The sequence below is a fragment of the Kogia breviceps genome, chromosome 15 (genome assembly GCF_026419965.1).
Source record: "Kogia breviceps isolate mKogBre1 chromosome 15, mKogBre1 haplotype 1, whole genome shotgun sequence".
Lineage (NCBI taxonomy): Eukaryota > Metazoa > Chordata > Mammalia > Artiodactyla > Physeteridae > Kogia > Kogia breviceps.
In genome coordinates, this window is record NC_081324.1 from 43,701,314 (window position 1) to 43,725,050 (window position 23,737).

The 23,737-nt window shown below is 40.6% G+C and overlaps 1 protein-coding gene across 1 annotated transcript in view; it reads right to left on the reverse strand.

Moving 5' to 3' along the window:
* MEP1B (meprin A subunit beta) overlaps positions 1-23,737 on the reverse strand; it is a 46,549-nt gene that overhangs the window by 16,997 nt on the left and 5,815 nt on the right. Inside the window, exons 6-9 of the mRNA XM_059040286.2 lie at positions 21,568-22,011; positions 19,668-19,847; positions 18,789-18,906; positions 17,960-18,164 (exon numbers count right to left, since the gene is read on the reverse strand). Coding sequence (XP_058896269.2) covers positions 17,960-18,164; positions 18,789-18,906; positions 19,668-19,847; positions 21,568-22,011 — 947 coding nt within the window. The remainder of the gene's footprint in view (positions 1-17,959; positions 18,165-18,788; positions 18,907-19,667; positions 19,848-21,567; positions 22,012-23,737) is intronic.

Consider the following 23,737-nt stretch of genomic DNA (forward strand, 5'->3'; position numbering starts at 1 on the left):
TCTTCCTTTCCAATTTGAATGCCCTTTATTTCTTTCTCTTGCCTGATTGCTCTGGCTGTGACTTCCAGTACTATGTTGAGTAGGAGTGGCTAGAATGGGCACCCTTGTCTTGTTGATGATATTAAAGAAAAAGCTTTCAACTTTTCACCATTGAGTATGACCTTAGCTGTGGACTTGTCATATATGGCCTTTATTATGTTGAGGTTACTGTTAACGATAACTTAATTTTACTGGCCAGGCTAGGGAAACATATGCTATCCTGTTTTCCTCCAGTTTTTCATATACTTTTTAATATTTAAACCTCTAAACAATTTCAAATTCATTGCAGTATATGAACTAAGTATAAATCGAAATTAATTTTCCCTATCCTGCTATCCAGTTACCACAATAATCTTAGTAACGACTTAGGAAGAATTTATAGTGAGTTTATATTGTATTATAGTCAGGGAAACAGGAATTCTCAAGTCCACCTCTGTCAGCCATATCCATCCAAGCTTTCCCTTAGGCTCCCCCAAAATTTGCTATTAGAAATAGCAAAGGGCTTCCCTGGTGTTGCAGTGGTTGAGAGTCTGCCTGCCGATGCAGGGGATGAGGGTTCGTGCCCCGGTCCGGGAAGATACCACATGCCGCAGAGCGGCTGGGCCCGTGAGCCATGGCCGCTGAGCCTGCACGTCCGAAGCCTGTGCTCCATGACGCGAGAGGCCACAACAGTGAGAGGCCCGCGTATCGGAAAAAAAAAAAAAAAAAAAAAAAAAGGTCCAGAAATAGCGAAGAAGAAAGTATCACTTTGATAGAACTGAGCTAGTGTCTAATACTCCCAGTGTATCCCTGTGATGAAACTGGGCTAGAGGATGCAACTGGGACCTCTCAACTAACGCCTGCACGAAAAGCCTGAGATGATGCCAGATGCAAGGTACAGCAGCATAGTGATCTGTGCCTTTAGATGTGTATGTAGAGAAGAGAGAGACCTGGCAGGCCCTGAGTCCAGTTAGCCAAGCACGTGGAAGATACTCAGCCCTGGAAACAAGGAGGCAGAGAGGCAAGCCGAGGGCAGAATTACCCTCTGCTTGCCCTATTGCTCCTGTTCCGTCATACATTAATTTTATAATATATGAGTAATGGAATAGGATCCTTTGGGCAATTCTTCTTTTAACTCAGTACTATAATGTTTTGGTTTTCATTACTTTCTAAAATGTTTCAAATATGATCAATTTTATGTAAATATGTACACAGTTATAAATTCATATTTTTTTTTAATTTTTTTTTTTTTTTTTTTTTTTTTTTTTTGTGGTATGCGGGCCTCTCACTGTTGTGGCCTCTCCCGTTGCGGAGCACAGGCTCCGGACGCGCAGGCCTAGCGGCCATAGCTCACGGGCTTAGTTGCTCCGCGGCATGTGGGATCTTCCCGGACCAGGGCACGAACCCGTGTCCCCTGCATCGGCAGGCGGATTCTCAACCACTGCGCCACCAGGGAAGCCCTATAAATTCATATTGAGTCCTTTTAGTGCCCTCGGTGACTATCAGATTGTCAAGTTCTATTTTCTATTCTGTTATAACTTCCCTTGATATTGCATCAATGATGCACAAACCTATGTATTATATTTAGTTAGGATTATTGTCTCCTTTATTTAAAATTCTCAACTTGGAATATTTTGTATCTGTCCATTTATTCTTATGCTCTTTTATTTTTCATGTTAAGCTTTTTATGATTTTCTTAAATGTTGTGTGTGCTGAGTTAATTCTCAGTAACTCAATATTTGCACAAAGGAAAAAAAAAGAATCTTTCATTATCATTGTATATTTTAGCATTATGGCACACACATACAGTAATAAATCTTCGATATTTACGTTATATATACAATTAGGAGAACTTATTACCTCTGGCAATTTTTTCTAGATTCTTTTGAATTTTGCAATAACTGACTAATAATTACAAAGTTAAAATGTTTATTTCTTTATTCCCATTATTTACAATTAGTGTTTCCTTTTTAACTATCATCAGAATTTTTAGATCATAACTAAGGCTTTTTTTTTGTCTAATAAGACTATCTCTACTGCTAAATTAAGCAATTGTTTTTACTTCTACAAATCTTAACATATGCAATTTTTAAAACCAAATGGAAAGAAAACGGGATTAAGTATAAGAAATTCAAATGCTAAATAGAGTGGCAGTCTTTCATTCCTTTTAATGAATGAGAAAAAGACCTCTAAAGAATAACTATGTGGGATGTATCTCATAATCACCAACTCTGGGGGCCCATTAACTACTTTCTTTTTCCCTGAAGTCTTCCAGAATAATGCAGCCTACGAACGGGGGTGGGGAGCAGGGGAGGAGGGCAGGACATGGTGGGAAGGGGGTTCTGATACCAGGGTTGATTGTGTCTTGCAGAAGAATATGTAGCAGGAAATCACCCCCCAACTCCCTCCCCAGTACCTGTGTTTTTTGTCTTTTTTCTTTTTTTTTAAGTGTATAATCTGATATATTTTAAGGGTTTTTTTTTTTAAGTATAATTGACATATAATGTTATATTAGTGGTTTTTCAAATAGAGAAGAGGATAATTAATGAGTCTAATTGCACAGTCATCTGGTTAAGGAATCAAACCTGGCCTGTAGCATAACTGTATAAAACACAATCTTATCCTTTCTCTAAATTTTTTAAAATTTTTGTTAAATTTTTTGGTCATTCCAACATCAGTTACCTATAGCAGGCACAAAATAGAGTGGGCATCCAATCCGCAGTGATTTCCCAGCATCCATTCCATCCCGCTCCTTTGCCACAAGTGTGTGCACTGAACCAGACTGGGCTGAACAGGGCACCTTACCCCTGGCCGCAAGAAACTGGCACATAAGCTAAGCCATGGCAATCAAAACCCTTCCCCAGGATACCGCAGGATGGGGCTGAAGGCAGAGAGCACCACGTCATCCTGTCTGCGGCAGAGCCGTTAGGACCTCAGTCTGGCAGCACCAGCGCAGAGGAGCTCGTTTGGTAGAACAAAGCCAGCACACACAAAGAGGTGGAACTGGGACGGCTGAGAACGAGACTTGGTAGCACACATGCTCCTGATTCCGTTCATTCCTGGGGCCAGCTCCAACCCAGCCTTCCCAAGGTCAGAAGTTCCAAGCCAATACAGTCCCCATTTGCTTAAGCAAACTTACCACTTCTTCACTTATAAGCCAAGGAGTCCTGAATTATACAACCAAAAGTCAAGTTTCAACTCAGCTGTTTCTAGAATTTATCTTTCTTACTTCTCTGGAATTCCACTGGGTGACTAAACAGCAGTTGTGCTTCCTTAAAGACAGCTACACTTTCTTTCTCATGTCTCATAGACTCTGCCAGGGAGCAGTGGTTAAATGCTTGAACTCCTGAGTCAGAAGGTCCTGGTCAAACTGTTACCCCAAAATTGGGTTCACCTCTTGGTGGGTGTCAAGTCAAAAGACGTAACCAATTCAAAGAGCAGGAGAAGGAAGAATTTATTTCTTGCAGCAAGTAGGGAGAACACCAGGGATCTTTCCCAGAGCAGTGCCTCCCCAGACAGCAAAACTGGGGAAATTTCAAGCTAAAGGTATATGCATATTCATGAAGGGGGTTTGGGTGGTATATGCATATTCATGCAGGGGCTTGAGCAGAAGCGAATTCAGCATAGAATTGGGGCAAAGTTTACCAGCGTCCAGGCTTCAGCTGATTGAAGTCAAGAGGGTCAGAAAAGGTTAAGATCATCATCCCTTAAAGTCCAACCAGTCTGGGGTCTCAGCAGGTCATTACCATCCTCCACCTGGGTGGGGGAACCTTAGTTCCTGCAGAACTCAGATATGTATCAGATTGGTAGGATATCCCTTGAGGAGGAATCAGGACCTTGTTTGATTGCTGAACTGTTTCTTGACTGCTTTTCCCTTGTTCCTGAATTCCCTCACTTCCCTTAAGATCATTAATCACTGAGACCTGTTCAAGGGCAGGAGTGCACGTGGCCAGGCTTAGATCACAAAATGCCTTAGGCCAAAAATGACTTCTCTTATGTCAGGAAAGCCATGCCTGGTTCTCTTTCTCCAGGGACCCCCTACCCTATCTGTTTATAAAATCTCAGCTCGAGGATTTACTAGCTGAGAGATCAAAGCCGAGGGGTGACACCTGCAGGAAGTGGTCTGTTTAAATGGGTTCTATTTAATGGGGAGGTTTTTTTGTGGGCTGCTTGTCGATTGGCATATCACATAGTTTATGAATACCACTAGTCAGTGGACTCTGATAGAATTATCTCGAGAAAACATTCCCATCTGTCACTCAGGGCCATCACTCTTTAGCTTTCCCTCCCTTCCTTGTTCCTTCTTATATTGTTACTATAAATGATCCAAGAAATTATAACCAGAGGCAGCAGCAGCCAAAAGAAGACACAAATTGGAGGCAGATTAAGGGGATTAAGAATAGGAAATAGGGCTTCCCTGGTGGCGCAGTGGTTGAGAGTCCGCCTGCCGATGCAAGGGACACGGGTTCGTGCCCCGGTCCGGGAGGATCCCACATGCCGCGGAGCGGCTGGGCCCGTGAGCCATGGCCGCTGAGCCTGCGCGTCCGGAGCCTGTGCTCCGCAACCGGAGAGGCCCGCGTACCCACACCCCCGCCAAAAAAAGAATAGGAAATAGATACGTTTCTTGAGATGTTAGAGCTTCCAAAGGGAGAAGTGTATTCAGTTCTCTTCTGATATTAACTACCTTTTTTATAGTTTTCTTAATATTGGCTTAGGAGCTTTCAGGCTACGAAAATTAATTCATGAAATACTGCCAAACTATGGAAGTGGAGAACACCCTTGTGAGTCAGATGAGAGGTCTGGCTAAGGTTTACAGATAAGCAAGGGCTTGTTGTACATTGATGACAGTGCAGCTGCCTTATCAGTTAATGCATTATCACACCATCCTGACAACCCCACGTGCTCCTTACATGTGATAGTTTTCCAAAGCTCCATCTAAAAGGAAGTGTTGCACAATCCTAGCTGCTTTGGAGGGTACCAAATCACTCTCATTAAGGTTTATGAAGACTGAGTCATTCCCCAGAAAGGGGACACCTTTGATCTAAAGCTACTCATTCAGAAAGGTAGTCCTGAAGGACCTGGGGATGACTTTGTTTTTGTTGGTTATACAATCATCAGAAAATGACGACAAAAACTTAAATCTTTTTACTGTGACCATTAGAGTAAGAACACAAGTCAACCCAAAAAAACACGTAATATTTGAAAATACCTGGAAAAGGAAAACGAAACAAAAAAAAACAAAAAACCGGGACTTCCCTGGTGGCGTGATGGTTAAGAATCCGCCTGCCAATTCAGTGGACACGGGTTTGAGTCCTGGTCCTGGAAGATCCCGCATGCCACGGAGCCACTATGCCCTTGTACCACAACTACTGAGCCTGCGCTCTAGATCCCTCGAGCCACAACTACTGAAGCCTGCACACCTAGAGCCCGTGCTCTGCAACAGGAGAAGCCACCGCGCACCACAACAAAGAGTAGGCCCCGCTCACCACAGCCAGAGAAAGCCCGTGCACAGCAACGAAGACCCAATACAGACAAAAATAAATAAATAAATTTATTTTTAAAAAACAAACAAAAAAAAAACCCAGATAGCTAACTCAACACATTATCTGAGCTATATACACTTGAGGTAGTTATATGAAAGATGTACAAATCAGATTCCTTTTTAAAAACTTCTCCTCTCAGTTTAGATGTCCTCATGTAGTGATTGGGAACCTGCAAACAATTTAACCACTTACAAAATTAAAAATATCTAACCTTTTCCATCTTCTCCCTGCGCCTGCCCATGTATGACTTTTCCAAGCCTCTGGAAGACCTATTTCTGTGGGGTCCACGGGTGGCTGGACAGGGAGCAGGGAGGGGAGCTCAGGATATTCTTGGAACCTGTCCTAGCCTTCAGCTCTGGAACAGAAGGGCCTACTGGATGGCAGAAACCGGAATCCAGGCCTCACGTCTTCAGGAGGCCAAGAGCAGTTAAAAGCAGAGATGAGGAGAGCCTTAAGTCTGAGGCTTAGTCCTTGGATTGGCCGGTCAAATGATAAATTCCTTGGTAAAGCAAAGTCTTCCGTCTGAGGAACTCCTCTGTAGTCTCAGTCACACGGTTAGATTTTTGTCTCACATTCCCATACTGATGATTTTGCTCCCGTTTGCGATGTCAGGAGTGGGCGCGCGGGCAGGAGAGGCACGCGTTCCCCACACCACCAAGGGATTCTCCTTCCCCAGCTGGCTGTCCTACAATTCAACTCAGTTCTGACACTATCTACCCGGAAGTAGCATCAGACTCCACAAATTAAGGACTTAGTCCTACCTCAGATGTCAGTTGCAAATCCAGGTCGCCACCCACGCTTCTGATCCAATGACCCCCTCCTTGGGTTGGATTAATTTGCTAGAGGAGCTCACAGAACTCAGAGACACATTTTTCTTACTAGATTACTGTCTTATTATAAAAGGATATAACTCAGGAATAGCTAGATGAAAGAGATGTGGGGGACAAGGTATGGGGGAAGGGGGTGGAGCTTCCACGCTCCCTGAGCGGCCCACTTTCCCCATCCTGCCATGTGTTCACCAACCCGGTTGCCCAAACCACAGCCTTTTGGGGTTCAATGGAAGCTTCATTATATAGGCACCATTGATTAAGTCATTGGCCATTGGTGATTGATTTCACCTCCAGTCCCACCTTTCCCTGGAAATCAGGGGGTGGGATGAAAGTTCCAACCCTTTAATCTTGGTCAGTTCCCCTGGCAACCAGCCCCCATCCTTAAGTGAGTTCCAAAAGTCACCTCACTAACATAAGACACCTTTACAGTTCTCATCGCTTAGGAAATTCCAAGATTTTTAGGAGCACTATGGCAGCCACAGGAAGACCAAATATATATTTCTTACTAGAAATCACATTATCACACATACTTACCAGAACAATTTCTTTTCTGTTTGTTCCACAAGTAGAGGTTTGGTTTAGTTGGGCCTTGCTTGATAATTTTCTCCTTAAAGTTTTAACATATGTTCTGTATAGGTAATACTTAAAGGGCAGATCAGATGTATCATCTCCCACTCCTGAGGTATGGCTGGCTCCTCAATGGAGTGTGTTAAAAAAGAGACAGCAGGCCCCAAATGCAGTCACTTGTGCTAAACTTGCATCAGCAAAGCAAGACTTAATACCTAACTTAATTGCAGTTTCAACCCCTCCGCTCCCCTGTCCACCCTACCCCGCCAGAAAGGTAACCTTTAACCAGTCAACCTGGAATCACCTGGTGAGATCATCTGCCCCTTCCGTTCCCTTTAGGAAGGTGACCTTGCCTAAAACAATGCATTCTTTGCTAATAATTTTCTTCTTCTGCCCCTTTCACCTTTAAAACCCTTCCCTTTTCTACAGCTTGGTGGAATTCCTTTCACATTGCCAGATGGGATGCTGCCCAATTCATGAATCATTTAATAAAACCAATCTGAGCTTTAAATTTACTCCGTTGAATTTCTGTTGTCGAACAGGTGGCACACCCTGCCCACGGCACCACACGTACATAGCAGAGTTGGAAAAAGCACAAGTTGAAGGCCAGATTGACCTAATTCTAAACATAATATTTTTCACCTGCCAAATAAGGATAATACCACAAAGGACTGTTGTGAGAATTAAATATATAAAATGCCTCACAAAGTCTAGAATTGAGTAAGGGGCCCTCGGAAAATATTAGTTCCCTTCTCCTGACCAAGAAGAAGGTTAGTTCTCTTCTTCTTCTGATCTTGCTAATCCCCAAAATCCCAAAAGAGATTTATGAACTGTCCACCTCCAGGGGCCTGTTTCCACCTGCTAGGTTGGTTTGAAATGGGCGTTTAACTGGCCAGAGATTGTTTCCATAACAGCGTTTCCCCGCCATCTGAAAGCTCTGATGAAAATTTCCTATAATCGGTAACTCTAATGATGGCAAGCACTTTGTCTCTGATGTAGACTACATCTGAGCAGTGGAGTCAATGTTCTAGAAGGCTTCTAGTCTAATGGCTTTAGTCAGACACGACTTCAGTGGTGAACTTTGGATTTATGGTAAAATACTAGATGCCAAAGTATAATTGTTTGTACTTTTCTGCAGTCCATGTTCTTATTTAAATATGATATTAAAGATAAACTCAATAAACTTTTCTTAATAATTTTTTTTTAATTTTTAATAATTTTTTTAAAAAGATTTCCTAGAAGAAAGCAATGCCACAAGCTCACCATGCCAAAGGAGAACATTTGATATATGTTTATAATTTTCACAGAAATTTCTTGTCCTCAATATAGTCTTTCAGGGGTCAAGGCTGGAGTCTCACTTTTAAAGATCTCAGTTTCTAACTGGTCTGTGCCACAGAGGGCTCTAGAACCCTGATGGGAACGAAGTTTCTATGAGCCCAAGCTTGACACATGTGTATGTGTGTGTATGTAAGTGTGTGGGGGTGGAAACATTTAATAGGAATGTTCTAAAACAAATAATAGGACAGTAGAAAAAACAAAATAAAAATTTATATACAGATGTATGGGCTTTAAAAACTAAAAAAAAAATTTAATAAACAAAGATAATCTGAATAGAACCATTCTTTCCAGGCCCTAAGCAGTGGTGTCCATAGAAATAGAGGGATTTTAATGTCATTTTGAGCCCTAAGATTAAGTGATCTTCACTCTCTCCCAGGTATTTAAAAGAATTGATTAACTCATCAAAATCCCCCGGTACCAAAAGGCCCAAAAGAGTGAATGAAAGAGCAAATGTGAGTGTTTAACAACATGGGCATGATTTTGCCTATGAAATAAGGTGTAATTAAATTCTATGCAAAATGTGAAATTCTTAATTTGAAATATCATAGTATTAAATGTCTTAATAAAGACTCTCTCGGGACTTCTCTGGTGGTCCAGCAGTTAAGACTCCGTGCTTCCAAGGCGCGGGGCATGGGTTCCATCCCTGGTCGGGGAACTAAGATCCCACATGCCGTGCTGCATGGCTGAAAAAAAAAAAAAGTCTGTCTCTCTCTCTCTGTGCAAAATTAAAATAATGTGAAACATCTTAAATTTAAAATTCTTTAAGAATCTCATAATTTTAAAGCTAGTGGCCCACAAAAATTGAAAACTGTGATTATGCTCTAACCATAGGGCAGGGCCACTTTAGCTGATTTCCAGAAATACCCATCATCTCTCGCCAGTCAAAACTGGTAGAAACAAATGGCATCACAAACTTGCAATCAAAGGCCTCACAAGTCTGACTTGACAACCGTGCTGAATGGTGAGCATGGAACCACAGAATGATGCTTCCACGGGAAAAGGTCTTTAGATGATCAAATCCAATTCCCTCATTTTATAGGATTGCAACATCCATTAAAGGGACCTACTCTCCGCTTTTTTTTTTTTTTTTTTTTTTTTTTTTTGGCTGTGCCTGGTGGCATGTGAGATCTTAGTTCCCCCACCAGGGATCAAACCTGTGCCCCCTGCAGTGGAAGCGTGGAGTCTTAACCACTGGACTGCCAGGGAAGTTCCCCTACTCCCTGCCTTGAAACAATGATGAAAATTCTTGAACTCCGCCCACTGGAGAAGTAGTTAGTTAGTTAATACCTCAGATCATGTATCTTAAATAATCACAGGATACAGGGACGATGGAAAAAGTAGTTAAAGAAAAATATCCTGGTGTGAGAATCATGGCAGGTACTGGATCACAACAGACTGAGATGGCTCCATTTCCCCTCTTACTTTAAAGAAAACTGGGTGTGGGGTGGGAGGAAAAAGAGGAAACATTTATGTAAACTGTTATATGCTCCAGTTATAACCTTTGGAAACCACTGTAAAAATAAAAATCCATATACTATTAAAAAGCTTAAAGCCTGAGACTGACAGGTAACTCAAATTTGGACCCAATATGGCTACATGATATTAATAAATGGCATTTTGCTAAAGTGTATACATACCTACTTACTCCCTTGTCCTCATGATATCTTCATATACTACACATGAGTAATATGACTATATTCATATATAAGAAATTGGAGAGGTTTTCATCTATTGCTCCTAGAATTGAAAATACAAACTTCTCAAATATTTATCTCATTCTCAAGTAGGGAATTCCTGATTATGGAATAGTAACAGCTTGCCCATAACTTGGTAGTGTTAATCATCCAAGAATCAAACAATGGGAGACGAATAACATTTGCAGCACAAATGGTCATGACCCTGCATAGAAAAAAACAATGATGATATCAACTTTTGAGGGGCCGAATTCTCTTATCCAGGGTTTTAATTGTAAACTGCCATGAACATGTGTTGTGAGGAGAGGCACATATACAATTATTTTTAAAAACTACTAAAAAAAATAATAATAATAAAATAAAATTTAAAAATAAAAACTTTTAGGACTTCCCTGGTGGTGCAGTGGTTGAGAGTCCGCCTGCCAATGCAGGGGACACGGGTTCGTGCCCCGGTCCAGGAGGCTCCCACATGCTGCGGAGCGGCTGGGCCCGTGAGCCATGGCCGCTGGGCCTGCGCCTCCAGAGCCTGTGCTCCGCAAAGGGAGAGGCCACAACAGTGAGAGGCTCGAGTACCGCAAAACAAAACAAAAAACTACTTTTAACTAAAAAAAAAAAAAAAAAATCACTGAGAATAATCCATTATCATCCAAGATTCTCCCTCCTGCTTTCTTACCCATCCATTCATCATCCCTTTGCATTTCCTCTTCTAACAATAGCAGTTCTTACCTACATAGTGGTTGTGATGTGCCAGGTGCTGTTCTAAGCACTTTACATATATCATGTAGTTTATCCTCGCAACAACATTATGAGTTAAATAATATTACTACTCAGTATAGAGATGAGGAAATTAAGGAATAGAGAGATTAAATAACTGTCCCAGGTCACACAGTAAGTGTGTAGTGAGATTTTTTCTTTTTATAGCTTTTTAAAAAATTAATTTATTTATTTTTGGCTGCATTGGGCCTTCGTTGCTGTGCACGGGCTTTCTCTAGTTGCGGTGAGCAGGGGCTACTCTTCATTGCGGTGCGCGGGCTTCTCATCGTGGTGGCTTCTCTTGTTGTGGAGCACGGGCTCTAGGTGCACGGGCTCAGTAGTTGTGGCACACGGACTCTAGAGCGCAGGCTCAGTAGTTGTGGCGCACAAGTTTAGTTGCTCCACGGCATGTGCAATCCTTCCCCGACCAGGGCTCAAACCTGTGTCCCCTGCATTGGCAGGCGGCTTCTTAACCACTGCGTCACCAAGGAAGCCCTGTGTTGTGAGATTTGAACCTAAGCTTCAGAGTGTACACTCTTAACCACCAGCGTGTGGGCAACAATTTCTCTTTTGTTGCTAAAGTGACTTCCTACAACTTCCTTTGATTAGTGGTATATTTATACAATGGAATATTATGCACCTGTGAAAAGGAATGATGTACTGATGTATGATACAATGTAGATGAACCTTGAAAATCTTATGCTAAATGAAAGAAACCAGACATAAAAGGTTACATATTATGTGATTCTAGTTATACAAAATGTCCAGAATAGGCGAATCCATAAAGACAGAAAACAAATTAGTGGTTGCCAGGGGCTTCAAGGTGCGGGAAGGAGGAAGGGGAGTAACTGCTTAATGGATACAGAATGTTCCTTAGGGTGATGAAAATAATCTAGCACTGGATAGTGCTGGTGATTATATTGTGATGTACTAAATGTCACTTTAAAATAGTGAATTTTATAGTTTAAAAATTTTAGCACAATAAAAAAATTGGAAAAGAAAAAGTAATGATGGATAGAACTGCTGGTATCTTAGCACAAATCAAGGCAGTGGTACCAAACTGAACTAACAGTCATTGTAATCTTCACTGTTACACACTTGCAGTAAATAAATAAATGAGTTAATAATTTTAAAGCCAATTTTACTCAAGAATATCCTTAATGAAGCAGTAACTGTTATTAACTGTACAAAATCTCAAACCTTGAGCATACATCTTTTTTATATTCTGCATGATAAAATGGAACGTACTAATAAAGCACTTCTGCTGCATAATGAAGTATAATGATTAACTTAAGGAAAAGCACCTGTAAGATTTTTGGGTTAGATGAATTAGCCACTTTTTAATAGAATACCATTTTTACTTTAAAAAACACTTAAAGGATAAATAATGGTCATTCAGACTTATTTATTTGGCAGATTTTTTTTTTCAAAATTGAATGAAGACTATGATTTGATATACATATATAATATAATATATAACATATATATAGTTTAATACATTATGTATGATTTTTAGTGTCCCTCTGCACAGCTTTTATAATGGGTCTCTAAGTATTACATTAGATATATAATTATAAGTTTAAAATTGTTACATTATATATAAATTATTTATAATTATATATATATGTATAATGTAATACAATTCAATAGAGGAACTATAGCCTTTTCAACAAACAATGCCTAGAGCAATCGAACACCCATAGCCAAAAAATTAACTTCAACCTAAACCTCACTCCTTTTATAAAAATTAACTCAAAATGTATCACTGAGTTAAATATAAAACAAAAAATATATAAAACATCTCTTTAAACAGGAGAAAATATTCAGGATCTAGGGCTAGACAAAGACTTCTGAGACTTGAGAATACCAAAAACATAATTCACTAAAAGGAAAAACTGATAAATTGGACTTTATCCAAATTAAAAACTTTTGCTCTGCAAAATATCCTTTTAGGAGAATGAAAAGACATGCTGCAGAGTGGGAAAATATGTTTCCAAACCATACATTCAACAAAGGGACAGATCTAGAATATATTAAAAAGTCTCAAAATGCAATGGTATAAGAGCAAAAAATCCATTTAGAGCATGAGTAAAAGGTGTAAAGAGATAGTCCAAGGAAGATGATACAGAGATGGCAAATAAGTACATGAAAAGATGTTCAGTATCAAGCGTCACTAGGGAAGTGCAGACTAAAACCACAATGAGATATCACTACACACTTAATCAGAATGGCTAAAATAAAAAATAGTGACAAGGGACTTGCCTGGCGGTCCAGTGGTTAGGGCTCGGCGCTTTCACTGCTGAGGCCCGGGTTCAATCCCTGGTCAGGGAACTAAAAATCTAACATCCCACAAGCCATGCAGCAAGGCCAAGAAAAAAAAAAAAAATAGTGACAAGTGAAAGAAACCAATCTGAAAAGGTGACTTACTGTATGATTGCACAACCCAAACGTCCTGCAACAAGCAGATGATTAAACAAACTGTGGTGCATCCATAGCATGAAATTCTATTCAGCCATCAGAAAGGAACAAATTATTGTACACTCAACAACCTGGATGAATTACAGAGAATTATGCTGAGTTAAAAAAAAAAAAGTCAATCCCGAAAATTTCTATACTGCATGGTTCCATTAATATAACATTTTTAAATGACAAAACTATAAAAATAGAAAACAGATTAATGATTGCCAAGGGCTTTCCCCCACCCCGCCCCTCCCCGCCGCCGCCCCACTCGCTTGGCATGCGGGATCTTAGTTCCCCAAACAGGGATACAACCTGCGCCCCCTGCAGTGGAAGCTTGGCGTCTTCACCACTGGACCTCCAGGGAAGTCCCAGATTGCCATGGTTTAAACAGGAGGAGGGAACAAGATGGAAAGGGACTTTGTTATATGAAGGCAATTTGATGGATTTTTGTGGTAATGAAACTGTTCTGTAGTTTGTATCAATATCAACATCCTGGTTGTGACACTGCACTAAAGTTTTGCAAGTTGTCACCGTAGAGGGAAACTAAGTGAGGGGTACACAGTGTATTATTTCTAACAACTGCATGTAAATCGACAATGGTCTCAAAATAAAACTTGAATTTTAAAAATTCAATGAAGTCATGTACCTGTCATTACAAGGAGGACAGTACTTATTGCCAATGATAAACTTTAAGCTTTCAAGCAAAAATTAGCATTTTGGAAAATTTGTTTCTGACACCATGAGCATCAACTTCCAAGACTTAAAGACTTTTTTAATGAGACAAGTGGTGACATTAATGTTATGTTTTGATACTGTGTGATGAAATGTACCAAAAGTTGCAAGAGCTACATAAGTCAGTGAACCAATATTTTCTAAATAATCAATGCACGATATGACAAAATCATGCATAGATGAAAGATCCATTCAAAATATGAGATAGACCAATAGATTTACTGGATGGAGTACCAAAATTCATTGATAAGTTTTCAGATTCCAATTGTATCTAACCTTTAAGAAATTACCATTTGTCCCCCTTTTTTTTTTAACATCTTTATTGGAGTATAATTGCGTTACAATGGTGTGTCAGTTTCTGCTTTACAACAAAGTGAATCAGTTATACATATACATATGTTCCCATATCTCTTCCCTCTTGCGTCTCCCTCCCTCCCACCCTCCCTATCCCACCCCTCTAGGTGGTCACAAAGCAGCGAGCTGATCTCCCTGTGCTATGCGGCTGCTTCCCACTAGCTATCCATCCTACGTTTGGTGGTGTATATATGTCCATGCATTTGTCCACTTTTAACAAAGGATATTAAAAAAGAATATCCGCAATGACTTGGAAAGCTATTCAAATATGCCTCCTTTTTCCAACTACATATCTGTGTAAGTTTAGATTTTCTTTATATTCTTCTACAAAAGTAATATATTGCAACAGACTGAATGCAGACACTTATGTAAGAATTCAGCTGTTTTCTATTAAGCCAGATATTAGAGATTTGCAAAAAATGTAACACAACACCCTCTCTTTTTGCTCAATTTTCTTTTGTTTTGGAAAATATAGTTATCTTTCAAGAAAATAGTATTTATGTTAACACGTATGGGCTTGTTATTTTTCAAGGATTAATAAAGACATAGTTTTCAGTTTTCCTGGTTTGTATGTCTAGTATGGTAAGAACCGATAAATGGAATGTTCATATGCAAAAGCTCTTTGGGGCCCTCAATAATTTCTAAAAGTATAAAGGCTCCTGAAACCCAAAACTTTGAGAACTGTTCTAGGAGTTTAAAGTGTTCTTATTGGTTGTAGTATGTTCAAACAGATTCTAAACCAGACTCACATACTATGGGGCTTAAGGCAGAAAACAAGAGAGGGAATTGCCTGGTGGTCCAGTGGTTAGGACTCTGCGCTCTCACTGCTGCGGGACTGGTTTTGATCCCTGGTGGGGAAACTAAAATCCGACAAGCCGCAAACATGGTCAATAATAATAATAGTAATTAAGAAAACAAGAGAGTGGCCAGTTTTAGAGCGGCGGGGGGCACGTGTCCCCAGGGAGAAAGGAGCTGCCCTCTGCTCCTCCCTACATCGGGACAGGACAGCATGGAAATGCTGAGATTCCACATGGAAGATCATTCCCATTGGGTGTTTCCAGTGGGTTTCTAGGGAATCACCTGTGAGGCCAACACACTTGGCCCCCAAAGAGAAGGCAGTCATTTGGAAAGCTACCCCCAGTTCTTGCTCTCCATCTTACAGACAATATTATGCTTCCAGAACAGCCTGAATTTCTTCTCCACCTTTATCTGTTTTTATTTTTTATTTTCTTACTCCCCTCCTTTAAAAACAAAAACACAAGCAACATTTCACCAATTAGACCTTTACCAAAATAATGATTTGTAGTATATCCAGCTATGTACAGAGAAGATCCATTTATAGAAGGTGAAGTGGTTGGAATACACAGTAGGTGAAACCATCATGAAGAATTTTTCATTTCATTTGCTGGCTGTATTGCTGAGTTCATTTTCAAAGTGCATATTGCTAAAAGGGGGAAGAACAATCGATCGCTTAATGTCTAAATTTAAAAACTGTCATTGAAATGAATCCAGTGAAACAGTCTAATGTTTAAATGAAGTGCCATGAGCAGTCTCCTGGCATCCCTCCCAGCTGGCAAGGGGCCCCCAGGCTCGTCTCCAGGAACATGCTCTGGCCTATCCCACTTTATTCAGATGCTAAAACATTAGGGCGAGCACACACTTCCGTCTCAGGAAAAAGGTCAGTCCGATTTAAGATTTAAACTAGAGCTGGAGTTTCTGCTATCAGTAAATTTACTGTAGAAATGCCTAGACTAAGGAAAATGGAAGTTGACTCCTTGCTCTTGGGCATGTGTTTAAATGACCCAGAGGCAAAACAGTTCTGTTTTTATAATATGGGGGTTGTGTGTGTGTGTGTTTCCACTTAATGGCCCTACCATGTCTCCCTGATACTCTTAATAGTTCTCTCCTTTATTGAATTAACTTCCTGCTTTCTCTTCTCTTTGTTTTATCATTTTCTTTAATTCCAATTTTAGGTTGATAAATTGGCCTTTATAATAGCACTTACATCTACCAGTTTCCAAAGAAATATCCTGGCAGTCCCATCTACCAGCTAACTGGTCCTCTCCTCCCAAACCACTCCATTCCTACTCCGGCCCCTAAGTACATCCTTACTAGCCCAGAGAACCATGCCGGTGGGCACAGCTTCCACCAGGTTGACCTACTGGGTCATTGGCTGATCTGTCCCTTTTATTTTGAGTCATAAAGTAAGCTGGAAATACCTGGTTTTTTTTTTTTTTTAAACCCTATATATATATTTAAGTAGTTTTCTAATAAGCTTGTGAAGTAATTGATCCACTGCCTATGACTAGCTTTAAACATCTTCCTGAGGTTGAGGAAACATGACAGCAGTGTATGAGAATAAAACTATCTGCTTTTTGTTCATTATCATTGTCCATCTTTTGAATAACTTCACAAACTTGTCTTTAACCAAACAAGTGTCTTTAAACAAATAAGTCTGTCTACTTAAAAAAATCAAAAATTTAAAATACAGCATGTCTTGAATAATCATTTTTTTAAGAAAATATCCTCATGCTTAAGGTAACTGCAGTATTTTCAGTTTCAGAGATGTGTTAATTGGGCGTGTTTTGTCTTCAGTTTTGCTAGTAATTTTCAGAGACTGTTTTGAATGAAATAGAACTGGAAGACTTTTTATGTTTCACTTGTAAATGATGTTCAGATTTTATTCCATTAGAAGTGCTCTTTTGTGAGTGAGAATAGGAATCTGCATACGAAACTGTGCTCTCTATGACTGGGGTATGTAGTGGGTGCTGGGGTTCTCTGTCAGTCCTGCCCTTCAAAATGAAAGCTTTCCTGCAGGACATGCCCTACCCCAAAGGGTGCTGCCTTGCTTAATTTTCTGCTCCCTCCCCGGGGAAAGCCCCAATCCAATGGCTGTTGATGTGGGGAGTACAATGGCCTGGCCCCCTTGCCTCAATTCAGGGCACTCTAAGGGCCATCCCAGCTCCAGAGCTCCCTGCAGAGGATGCTGAGGCCTCAGCAGCAACCACAGCACAATCCAACCCCACCCTCTGCCTGGTCCACCTTCCCTCACTCCATCACTGGTGTTCCCAAGAGCACGCACAGTAAACGTCCTGCGTGCAAATATCCATCTCAAGTAGCCTGCTTCCCCAGGGTAATTTCAAGAGTGTATTGCCATTCTAGAGACCTTCCGAGGCAAGACTTTAAAACTTCTACTTGAAAATCTTGCCTTAGAGTTAGTTACCACACATGAAGCCAGAATCATTTGGAAACTTCTTTAATGCAAAAGCCCCAAATGTGCCTAGCACCCCCTTCCTACAAGCCTGAGCTCAACCTTTAGAACGATGACACTTACAGGTCACCTCTCCCCTTAACTAGGAAGGTTGAAATGTGTAGGCAAAATCAGTTGTGCCTTTCAGGAGGGTCACAGACTCCCACCCCAGAAAATTGCACAACCATACAAAATTCTGGGTACAGTTCCAGAAGGATAATAAAATTCCCCCTAAAACCCTCCATGGATCCCAATTAAAGACCCGTTGCTTTATAGTGAACATAACAAGAACTCATAGTCTCAAAGCTGATGTCCCCAGCATAGGGAGTAGAGAAATTTTTTTTTTTTTTTTAGGATTCATTTGTCTCTATATAATTCCATCAATAGGTTTTGAATAAGCAAAGATGAGAGTCAGCTTACATTTTCCAGATTCATATTTGCTGTCTTTGAACTTGTCTCTTTATGATACTTTTTCCTGGTACAGTAGACACTGACGAGGGTGATGATCACCATCAGGGCAAACACAGCAACAGTGGAAGACGCAGTAATCACAATGGTGTCTCGAGTTGAGCCTCTCTTTTCACACCTTTCTCCCATGTACCACCAGTCTTCCCCTGACGGACACCTACATGTTCGGAACGTGACTCAGAGTTATGAGTTGATATTTTAATCTAAAAATCTTCACCACTGAAGGTGTGAGTCAACACTCAGGTCACTGGCAGGTGGAACTATTTGTCACCCATTCTGGACTAGAAGGGTTGGTTAGACTAGCACAGGCAGGGCCAACGAAAAGGAACAATGGAATTACTCCTAATCTGGCACTTAACACAGCAGCTCCCAGCTGGGAAAGGAAGGTAGCATAGGTAGTGGAGAAAATTTAGTTCTTAGTGCCCCAGTCCCTCCACATCCCAGCTATGACTGTGGCCAAGCTCTTCTCAGAATGTAGGTATCTCCATCTAGGAAACAGGGACAGTCACAGTAACCACACCAGACCGTCGTGAGGACCTAATAAGATATGTAACGCATGAGGACTGTTTCAGGCAATTAGAATAACGTGCTATCTTGGCATAAATAATTCTGTCGTTCTGCTGGCAACCCAAAGTCCCAAATGGAGAGCAAAAGATAAATATCTTATGAACGGTTTTGAGATGAGATTCAACTGATTTCATTCATATGAAATATCATATGAATCTTACATTGTGGGAATGAAAAACTATGTAACAAAAGAATGGGTAGATTGCATCCTTACCTGCACTCAGCTTTGCCATGACGGACAATGCAAACACCATCATTCTCACATTTAAAGCTTGTGCAAAGGTCATTGATGTCCAATGTATCATTTTGTGTAGTATTAAGGTAAGATATGTCTAAGGAGGGTGAGAGGAGAGCATGGAGGGAAATCAGTTTGGGGTTTAACAAGCATTTGATCTTTAAGTTTCAAAATAAAATGTTCAGCCTTCAGGTTTGTGAGAAATTCAGGTACTCTTGAAGCACCGTTCAGTAACGTTTATAGGCAGTGAAAAAATAAACTGGCAGGCTGAAATCTAGACACAAAGGGAAGCTGAACCAGCCTGTGGGGCTACAGCTGAACACGTGCTTGCCTGGGCCTTGGCATGGAAACCAACAGTATTCCTGGAAAATCTAATTATTGGCCGCCATGGCTGAGAAATTTTAGAAGACAATAGATTAATGCTATTACTGACAAGATATATGTGTGTGTGCACACATCTCTATATATGTATGTATACATATCTGAAAGAGACAATAAAGCCAGATCATTTCCACTCTAATTTTATGTGTTTCTGGGTTTTTACTTCTGGAATCCTAGAGTTAAATTCTAGGGTATAATGGCTATACTTCAGCTTATTTCTAAAGAAATGTTCTGGACTAAAGCTTTCCACTATTGCTCCATGCAGTGTTAATTAAGTTCTTTATCCTGGAACTGTCCCTGTTTCCATTTAAATTACTTTCATATTGTTAATGATTCATACTAAAAAAAAAATCACTCATGCCCACTCCCTCCCATGTCTCTAATATATCTAAAAATGGAATCCAGAAGAACACAGTAAAATCATCAACAACCACAAAAAAAAAAGCAGCTTAGATAAAACTATTTGTATCGACATACCTTCCACCGTCAGGAGGATATAAACATCATCTCCTTTTATAAAATCTCTGCTTTTCAGCCTCTCATGGGTCATAAAGACTCTGTATCCATAGCCCCCACCTCTTTGAAACTGAGTTCCATTAGGGAAAAAAACTTGTGCTCCCACTTTGGAAGGCCTGTCCCAAAAATATGTTCCATTACCTGAAAAAACAATTTATATTAATGAATTGTGTTTAGCATCATCATAGCTTTGGGGGTAGGAAAGCACAGGCAAGGTGAAGCACAATTAGGATAGAGCTCAAAATTATTCAGTGATGCTATTGACCTGTAATGTATTCCCTGACAAGTCACTGGAGTTTGTTCATTTATCCTGTCCTAAAGAAATGAGATGACATGGCAGGGAGAACCACATTCTGGAATATGAGTGGAGAGGTATCAAAAGTTTCCTACATGGGGTGTCACACTTCTACTGAATGAGCAGTGTAGAAACTCCATTGCCCACTAGAATCATTCTTTAGTGGCCTTCTGAGTTACAGGTAGTCCTCTTAGCTGAGTTAAATCAATGTGTTACTGAGAGCGTCTTTAATATTGGCACTGAACGATTCATCTCAGTAACTGAATTATTCACCTAACAGAGTAAAGTCCTTCAGGAGTAGAAGACAGTGAGAAGCACTGCTTCTGGGAAAAGGTGGTCACCCACCCAACCCTGAGCCATTTTCAACATCATTCAGGGAGAAATGTTTTGGAAAAAGGTAAAGAAATTCTGAACATCAAATCCCCACACCTCTTTGTGAAAACTATTTTTTTTCCTATCTGATTTTTTTTTTTTCCCCCAAGTCACTAAGGTCCAGTCTTTTCATATACAGAATTCAGATTTGGCAATAATATTCACCTTGCCACAATTCCATTTTTTTTTTTTTTTTTTTGGCGGTATGCGGGCCTCTCACTGTTGTGGCCTCTCCCGTTGCGGAGCACAGGCTCCGGACGCGCAGGCCCAGCGGCCATGGCTCACGGGCCCAGTCGCTCCGCGGCACGTGGGATCTTCCCGGACCAGGGCACGAACCCGTGTCTCCTGCATCGGCAGGCGGATTCTCAACCACTGCGCCACCAGGGAAGCCCCACAATTCCATTTTTCACTTTATTATGTTCCCAGAGGGCAAAGGATTATTACAATTAGAAATGTGATCATTGCTTTCTGGGTGCTGCTCCTTTTTCAGACTAGAAAGAGAGGGGATGGTGTCACCATTGGCAAGTCCTCCAGAATTCTTTAATAAGAAGTTGCACTCCATTCCCATACCCTTCCCAACACTATGGAGCACCTACTCAACATCTTCGTTCTGATCAAAAACTGCCCCCATTACAAAAGCTGAACTGTTTTTGACAATTTAGAGACAAGACCAGGACAGCATGGGTTAGGAGAACTCAACATCTGAGAGCCTCTCCATGCCAGGCCCTTCCACAAACTTCCCTACTTGATCTGTAGAGATACTTTTAACAAATGTGTGGGGGTTTTATTACTGTCCCAGTTTTACTTCTGAGGACACTGGTGTTTCAAGAGATTATCTGCTCAAGGTTACATAGCTAATGAGAAGCAAACCTTGGATTAAACCCAGGTGCATCGGACTCTAAAACTAAAACACTCCTCATACAACCCTGGGAATTCAGGTATTGTCATCAGTTTCCAAAAATATAGCCAATATCTTCTCAATTTGTTGGCATCTTTGCTGACATTTCTGACAGTCTCCTGCCTGGGAGACTCTGTCCACAGCTGCTGAAGCCCTTCCCCTAAATATCTTCTGATGCTTAGATTTGGGGCTCAAAATTCCCTAGCTACCTGGCTATGCAGTCTCTCCTTCCCAAATCATCCATCCCTCCTAGAGCAGTGATTGTGTATTAGCAATAAAAAAGATGAGTCACAAACCAGTGGTCATAAATGGGTCTGTAGTTATACTCTTCTTGTTGGACATACGCTGTCGAATGTCAGGATTTTGATCCAAGATGGTCATCGTGACGTGTTGCCAAGGACATGGCCACTCTAGTTGATCATCATTGGCTCCAGAGATCAAGTGGAAATACATTCCTACATTAGACAAACTACTTAGATTCAAGTAAATCTGAAAGGCATAGCCTTTAGAAGAATAAAATGAAGGACTGAAGAAAGATCCACTGGGGCTGCCAATGAGCTGTGTGAAATTCCTTATATGCCAGACATGATGAGGGCACTGTGTTTCTGAAAGATTGATGTCATCAATAGACAGGCCACCCCATGAGGCACCAGCGCCTCTGACCGCTCCAAATACCACTCTAAATTTGTTGGTCACTTTCAGTGTTACGTGGTAAAGTTGCCAGCTCCCAATGGGTATATCTGCAAAAGAGACATTATTATTCCAAAGAGGGCAAAGGACTATGAATCATGTGCAAGTCGACATTAGAGTTCTAACCTTCATGGACAAAGGATCTTTCTAGACCTACTGCTTCCTGCAGGTGTGAGGTATGGCTTTCTTACGCCTCCAGCCCAGGTCCAGTTACTTCAAGGCATTTCTGTGGGGATGGCACAGCTCTCTGGAATATTTGGATGCTTATCTAGCTGATTCTTAGATAGATCAACCTTTCCCAGAGATAGGTGAGCAAACGATAGCATCTAACTCATGAGAACTCCATGCCCAACTTACAAGTTACCTCCCATTCAGTTAGTTAAACAGACAAGCAAACCCAATACTCTACACTTGTACCCCAGATTCCTGTGATACTCAGCTGAAGCCTCCGTTAATCTATTTATACTTTGATTGGAATACTTCCTTCACATGCAAAATTTTTAGTCAACTCTTTGGCTGTATTAAGCATGAATTCACCAAACCCTAGAAAGCCCACATCTTACAACTGACTCGATGTTACATATCTAATATTTGGTACCATCTCCTTTCTTCCCAAACTACATGTCCCCTCCACTATTACTCCTACCTCTAGCTAGTGGCACATTGTATGACATCTTGTCTTATTTTCTGATGTCACATACCCAAATAAGAAGCAGTCCATTTAAAGTTTTCAGAATCTTCCCAGGTAGAGAATAGCTCAGGAATTCATGTCAAACTAGTAGTTAATTCAATGCCTTCAAACTTAAATATATTGGCACTTAATGAGAAACATATTGCTTGAAAATAAGTTAGAAAGATCCAAATTACAGAAAATGCTATTCTCCGTGGAAGGACCCCAGATTGAACAAAAACCTTTCATGAGAGCCTCCACTTCATTTTTACCAGTACTTTCAGTTTAAATTCTGGTCTCCTAAGCAGGTTTCTTAAGTACATTTTGCGCTATTATCTGTCAATAATAACACCCACAGATTGCTAATGCAAAGGATTATATATGTATAATCAAATATGTATGTAATAATCTTATTTATAATCTTTTATATATTCATTAGATACATAAAATGTACATGTATTTTATATATATATATATATATATATAATAAGGTTAAGAACCTCAGCTTATAGGTATTCATGAAGGAAAATATCATCTATGTTTCAGAATGTTTCTCATTGTTAAACAGGGGGAAAATGGCATGACATATGACATAATGTGGATCAGTTTTATAATAGGTTTTAATCAATTCATTCAAACCAAGAGGTCACTGTGCAAAGCAGACAGTAACACAGCTGCCAGGCCACAGCCCCTCCCTTCCTCAGCGGACCTTCTGAACCATCTGCTTTAATATGTGGTCAACGTGACCCACCTCCCGGACACATGATTAGAAGGAAGGGTGGCCGCCTAATCAGTGTTGCCCTCTCTCCACTCAGAATTGCTCCAGAAGATGCATTTGACTCAAGTCATAACAATTAGAATCCTTCGCTGGAAATTATTTTTCTAGGCTAGAAATTAGAGGAAGAGTCCCTTCTCTAGTCTGATGGCACATTTGGTAAAAGGTAAGCTGGGAAGTGAAACAGCCAAAGCACCAGTTTTACGGACAAAGCCCATCTGAGATAATAGGAAAGGTCCCCAACCATGTTCAGGAACAGGTCCCATCCTGCCTGACGCCAGTTCCTCTCTTCTCCATTCTACAATATAGTTATGTTGAGCCAGTAACTCTT